At 34.8% G+C, this 7,117-nt stretch overlaps 1 protein-coding gene across 1 annotated transcript; it reads right to left on the bottom strand.

Moving 5' to 3' along the window:
• Nucleotides 1-404: 404 nt before the first annotated feature.
• On the bottom strand, nt 405-2,336 carry LOC145165871 (11-beta-hydroxysteroid dehydrogenase-like 4A). The gene is made up of 6 exons (XM_079084785.1): nt 2,029-2,336; nt 1,760-1,958; nt 1,593-1,672; nt 1,201-1,332; nt 960-1,112; nt 405-871 (listed from the first exon to the last, which is right to left on the bottom strand). The coding sequence occupies exons 1-6, from the start codon at nt 2,221-2,223 to the stop codon at nt 668-670; spliced, it is 963 nt and encodes a 320-aa protein (XP_078940911.1). The 5' UTR covers nt 2,224-2,336; the 3' UTR covers nt 405-667.
• Between the last annotated feature and the right edge of the window lie 4,781 nt (nt 2,337-7,117).

Here is a 7,117-nt window from a genome sequence, read left to right as displayed (position 1 = left end):
TTATACAATTTAATTACAATGTTTCCCCTCAAACATCAAAGTAGTTGGCTAAGAAAAAAATATCAGATGCATTTGAGATATTGGAATATTGGTTCGCACATAAATACATGTTAAATATATCTCTTTGCAGTTAGAGGTGGGTGATTAAGCATCTGTAATCCAAACCCTTCATCGAAAAACATGAAAATAAGACCTAAATAGATGAAATTCAAATTTTCAAGAACATGTGAAATCAAACCTTCAAGATTTTGTGTTGGGTGGTAAGAAACAAGTATTCTATCCGGCATATCTTCAAAACTTAAACGAGGAAATAAATGGGTATTTAGGATCTAGGACTTCTACTTTATTCATTGTCAATTATATATTTGGTCCTTATAGTTTAGAAAATAAACAAATAACATAAATTAAAAATATAAGGCCAGTATGGGGTCATTTTACTCATACTTAAGGTCAATTTTTAACAGAGTTATTCGAAATGACCAACAATATAATTTTTTGAAACCATAAGGACATAACCTATCAACTTTCCAAAAGTTAGACTATAGCAATTCACCGTTATTTCAAAGTTCATTAAACAGATTAGAACAACTCAAAAGCACGATCGATGAGTACCATTCGAATCATACTCCATACTGACGATAGTATCAACCTTCTTGCAAAGGGCTATCTATCCCTTCTGATTCTTCCTGGACTTCGAGCGAAAAAACTTACTCAAGTAGAAATGATGTAGTTCTGGGAACAAGAACTTGATCAGAAAGAGAACCTTCACGAACCTTGGTTCTGTAATGGATGTTGCTCCTTTGCATACTCCATCGACAATGGCTATGGCACATGGCTCTGCCCCCATTGTTGGGAGCAAGCTACTAAAATCCTGCAGAAAGTAATTCATCAGTTTACAAAATTGGATAGATCGATAGTTTGATTGGTTGTTATTTAGCAGGAAACCAGTAATTACTTACATTTCTTAGAGCCACACCAACACCTTTACCTAAATACTTGGCTGTTATGATATTTGTTTCAATGAAACCAAGAGTCAAGATTACTATCGTTACTCTCGGTGACACTTCGAATCTGAGGGACTCATAGAAGCTTATCAATGCTGCTTTGCTTGTCTAAAAATTAATACACATTTGGTACCATAAGGTTTATACATATATGGTTAAATGAAAAAGACAGAGTTGATTGAATCGGGTTTGTTACATTGTAAAAGCCTCCTTTCGGTGGGTTCAATATTCCAGCACAAGAAGCATTGACGACGATCTTCCCGCTGCTTCTCATGAGATGTGGCATCGCGAAATGAGTTGTATAAAGCGATCCCCAAAAGTTTATGTCCTGCATATGTTCATATATGACCCGCGAAAGAAGTTGTTTACTATGGTTGCGTTTTTTACATGGCACATGACAAATTTTCTAGAGTTAGAGTTATTTTTTATGATGAAAGTCGTGACTTAAGACAACATTCATATCTGCAATTGCAGAGACAACTGTCCCACCTTATTTGGATGGGATAAACAATTTCAATCTTTGTATATAATACATGTCAAACACAATATAAAGTTACAGAACAAACAAAGATCTATATAGTTTTGTACCATAACGGGTGCGAATTTGGTGATATCAATGTTGACTGAATAAAGGTTTGCGATTCCCGCGTTACAAACAAGATGATCCACTGTGAATAAAATGATTAGCATGTTAATTTCACCCAAAAAAAAAAGAGTGAAAAAAGGAGTTGACTTTGAGATCACGCGTTACTCACATCGACCAAAACGTTTAATGGTGTCATCCACAAACATCCTACACTCATCAACCTTTGACACATCGGCAAATATGAAAAGAACATCGGGAGAGCCGAGTTCACGGGCTCTCTCTGCTACTTTCTCGAGTCGACTCTCTGGTTCTTTTATCGCGACAATAGCTAAACATGCACCTCTTTTTGCATATTCATAAGCCATGAGCTGCAATTTATATAGCAAACTAAACAAGATGTTGAACTAGGATAGGGTTTAGGGTTTGTAGCGTACGTACCTCTCCAAGTCCCGATGAAGCACCTGTGATCAAAACCACTTTTCCGGACATGTTTTCGATAGGTTGGAAACATGATCGGAGGGTGGCGATGAGTTCCCAAATGAAAAGAAAAGGTGAAATGAGAAGTAAAAGTAACAAGAACACGTAGAACACAAGTGAATTCGTGAACTTGTTATTGAAGTAAGCTTGATACATGGCTGCAGGGGAATGGCGATTGGCGACACACAAACACGATGAATGATTTCTTTTTCATTTTGTAGGAAATAATTGTCATGGTGCATTTAACAGGCCCATAAGCATCCAATATGGGTAGTCAGTACGCCAGAGTACTCGGAGCCCCACTGTATTTATGTTGGTCCATTGTTGATTTTAAAATCTCATGTTTTTATTAAATGATTACAGATAAATTTATTATTACAAGATATAATCCAACTACTTTGATAAATTGATTTTGGATATTCTGACCCTTTCGACTTATATTTGTTTTAGCTAAGTTTTTTGGCTTTTGTTTATTTGGTTCGTTGAAAATATTATATAAAACAAATTAACTCTTTTGTTCATAAGTTGGGTCGTATTTACTACATTTACTAGAATTTAATATGTAGCATTGAAGTCATTTAGACTTTTGGTAGATGAATCATTTGAATTTGTATGATGGTTATGGTTTACCATTTGATGTAAAGGTTAAAATTGGAAGGTATGCGTGTGAATGCGAAATGATATGACGACTGACAATGATATGAAACAACCTTCTATTACGAAGAGAAAAGAGAGAATGAATCTTCTTACATTGAAAAACAGAATACAATTACATATGTACATCAATTAGAAATAAGTCGTCTAACTGAATAACAAACTAACAGGATAACTTCTACTATTTACAATCTAGCCCTTCTTTTATTTAAATTACAGAATAACCCTTTTAACTTCTAATACTCCCACTCAAATTGGTGCTGGAGAAATAAATTCTTCAGACCCAATTTGCTAATGAAAGGCTGTAACTTTGAGTGTGGCAAAGGTTTAGTGAACATATCAGCAAGTTGAAAAGCTGATCTTATGGGAAGCAATCCGATGGATTTATCTTCTACCTTTTCCCTTACAAAATGACAATCGACTTCTATATCTTTAGTTCGTTCGTGAAATAAAGGATTTGTTGCTATTTGAATGGTTGCAGCATTATTACAAAACAATAATGTCGAATCACTAGAATGAATATCGAAATCTTTTAACAATTGTTTGAGCCAAATCAATTCAGAGGTAGTGGTAGCCATAGCCCTGTACTCAGCCTCAGCAAAAGATCTTGAAACAGTTTGTTGTTTCTTCGTCTTCCATGAAATTAAAGAATTGCCCAGAATCACACAAAAACTAGTAACAGATCGCCTTGTATCTTGGCATTTAGCCCAATCTGAATCACAAAATCCTTTTAATTGTAATGAAGATTCCTTTGAGAAAAATAATCCTTGCCCTGGTGCTTTCTTTAAGTATTTTAACAAATGAATACCAGCTTCATAACGAGGAATGCGAGGTTTGGACATGAATTGAGACAACCTTTGTACAGCAAAACATATATCAGGGCGTGTGATATTGAGATAAAGTAATCGACCAACAAGTCTTCTGTACTTGGATTGATCAGAATATTCTTCTCCATATTTGTCATTAAGATCAACTCGTGGATCCATAGGTGTATCTTTTGGTTTAGTGGCAAGTAACCCGGTATCTTCAAGTAATTGAAGAGTATAATTACGTTGTGAGACAAAAATACCTTCTTTGGATCTTGTTATTTCCAATCCCAAAAAATAGCCTAAAGAACCCAAATCTTTAAGCTTGAATTGTAAACTCAATTGCTGCTTTAAGAATGCAATTCCTTCTTTGTAGGGGCCTGTAATGATAATATCATCAACATAAACAAGTAATGCCACATATTTGTCCCCTGATCCTTTATGAAACAAGGAATAATCAGATTTTGATTGAGAATAACCCAAAACTTTCATAAAAGTGGAAATTTATCAAACCATTGTCGTGAGGCCTGCTTTAACCCATAAATGGACTTATTTAACTTGCAAACAAGTCTGTTCCCAGAAGATTCCCCCTGAATATGAAGGCCTGGTGGAACATCCATGAATACTTCTTCCTATAAATCGCCATTTAAGAAGGCGTTATTTACATCTAGTTGAACCATATCCCACTCTTTTGTTGCTGCAATGGCTAAAAGCATTTTGACAGTGACTAATTTTGCCACAGGAGAGTAGGTTTCAAAAAAATCAATTCCTTCCTTTTGATTGAAACCTTTGGCTACCAAGCGAGCTTTATACCTTTCTATTGAGCCATTACTTCCATAATTGATCTTATATACCCATCAGCAACCAACTATGTTCTTGTTTGGAGGTAAGGGCATAATGGTCCAAGTGTGATTTGCTTTCATGGCATCTAATTCAGAATTCATAGCATCACACCATTCTTTGTATTGAGATGCTTCTTTGAAGTGTTTTGGTTCAAAACTGGCTGAAATATTCATTGCAAAAATTCGTTGATTAACAGATAAATTGTCATATGAAACAAATTTATCTAACGAATGTGGATTAGATGAAGGTGAATGATGAACATGATTGCAATGATAGTCCCTCAAATAAGAAGGTGGTTTATGAACACTAGTAGGTCTACTATGAGTGGGTTCTGTAATTGGAATGACAGATGTTGGTGGAGAAGGTATATTTTGGGGACAAATTTTGAACAGGGGTATTTATGGAAATATCACCATCAGACATAGAAACAGGTAAAACAACATGAGAGAAAGGATCAACAACATCCAAAAAAGAATTGTTATGAAAAGGAAATATCATCTCATGAAAAACCACATCTCTTGAGTAAAAAATTTGTTTGGTTTCAAGATCTATCACTTTGTATGCCTTCATGTTAGGAGGATATCCAAGAAATACACAAGCTTTGGCTCTAGGATGAAATTTTGATCGATGAATATTCATTGTGGATGCATAAAAAAGACATCCAAAAGTCCTCAAATGTTTGTAATTAGGAAGAACACCAAATAGACTTTGTAATGGCGATTGATTACCAAGGACTTTTGATGGAATACGATTTATCAAATAGGTTGCAGTTAAAACACAATCTCCCCAAAAGTGAATTGGAACTTTGGATTGAAATATCGATGATCTAGCTACATTAAGTAGATGTTGATGTTTTCTTTCAACCACAAAATTCGGTTGTGGTTTGGCAACACATGCCTTCTGATGAATAATTCCTTTTTCTGTAAAAAATTCTTCAAAAGCTAGTTCCTTTGCATTATCAGTCCTAAAAGACTTGATGGACTTGTTGAATTGAGTGGTTACATATGCCCAAAAACGTGGTATAATATTTGTTATGTCAGATTTATGCTTCAAAAGATATATCCATGTGTATCTACTTTTATCATCCACAAGAGTAGCAAAAAATCTATGCCACGTGTGAGTAGAATGTTGATATGGACCCCATATATCACAATGTACAAGAGAAAATGTATCATTACACATGTGATTAAAACTTTCAAAAGGTAATTGTTTCTGTTTAGCAATAGGACATACAGAACAATGCTCATTGCTAGTAGGAGATATAGAAACACCTAAAACATTCTTAATAGGATTAAGAACTTTATTTGAAGGGTGTCCTAATCTTTTATGCCACGTATCAATAGAAACAACATTAACTCTTGTATCAACATGTTTCACCTCTGTTTGCTGTTGATTAGTCATCACATATAGATCTTGGATATTTTTAGCCCTGCCAATCATCCTCTTGTGAAGAACATCCTGAATATAAGCATTTTGACAAGTGAATTGAACGATGAACTGTGAGACTTTGTTAGAGCACTAACAGAAATAAGATTCATATCAAAATCTGGAACATAAAGAACATTTTTCAGTGTGAAAAGGTAATCAATCTTAATGTCCCCAACCAAATTCACAGGAAGAACCATTTTATTTGGAAGAGTTACTGTGTGATGATAAACTTTTCTTGTGTTAACAAACATGTTAAGATCATGACAAACATGTTGAGATGCTCCTGAATAAAAAATCCACATATATGACTTAATTCCATTCTTAATAGTCATTGAATAACACTTACCTGAAGTGTTAGTTTCATGAGAATTGACAGAAATCATATGATTGGACAAAGCAGACAGCACTTGTTGGCATTGTGCTTGTGAGAAGCCACGAAACATATTGCTCAAATCATCACTAACAGATTGATTGTTCTCAACAGTGATATTGTCATTAGTAACAGCAGCATTAACATGATTAGATCTTGGCTTTGGTTTGTAACCTGGTGGATATCCATGGAGTTTATAGCATTTTTCTACAGTATGCCCCTGAAGTTTACAGTGAGTGCAAAACGGTCTCTCTTTATTCGAATTGTTGGAACGCCTGTTGAAATTGTTGTTGCTGGTTTGAACTTTGTTATTTTGATTTGCCTTAGCAGCAAAAGCAATTGATGATAAGTTTTGATTATCACTGGAAATCAACTTTTGTTTTTCTTCTTCAGCAACTAGAGAGAAAACTCAATTAATAGCAGGCAAAGGATCCATGAGTAGAGTTTGACCTCTTGTGTGTGATAAAGAATCGTTTAATCCCATTAGGAAATTCATAATCTGTTCAGCTTGAAAATACTTCTCAATATTTTGAACACCATTGCACTCACACTTTCCACATGAACATCTTGGACGAAAATTGTCAAGTTCATCTGATAACGACTTCAATTTTGTGAAATATACACCTACTGTATCTTGATTCTGATTTAGATTGACAATTTCTCTTCGGATTTGAAAAATCCGAGGACCATTACTCTGCTGATAGCGAGCTTTGAGATCTTCCCAAATTTCTTTAGCAGAATTAGTAAACATGATACTAGTAGAAATTTCTTTGGAAACGGAATTGAGAATCCATGAAATCACAAGTTGATTATTCCGCATCCATGAACTGTGATTAATTGTTTCAGTAGAAGGAGGTTTGATCAATGATCCATCAAAAAATCCGGCCTTGTTCTTGACTGATAGAGCAATTAACATAGATCTGCTCCATGAAGGATAATTCTCACCAGT

Source organism: Lactuca virosa, chromosome 3, assembly GCF_052849685.1.
Source record: "Lactuca virosa cultivar CGN04683 chromosome 3, Lactuca_virosa_CGN04683_v6, whole genome shotgun sequence".
In the NCBI taxonomy this organism is placed as follows: Eukaryota; Viridiplantae; Streptophyta; class Magnoliopsida; order Asterales; family Asteraceae; genus Lactuca; species Lactuca virosa.
The sequence above is the reverse complement of the archived record's forward strand: the minus strand, read 5'-3'. Positions and strand labels throughout refer to the sequence as shown.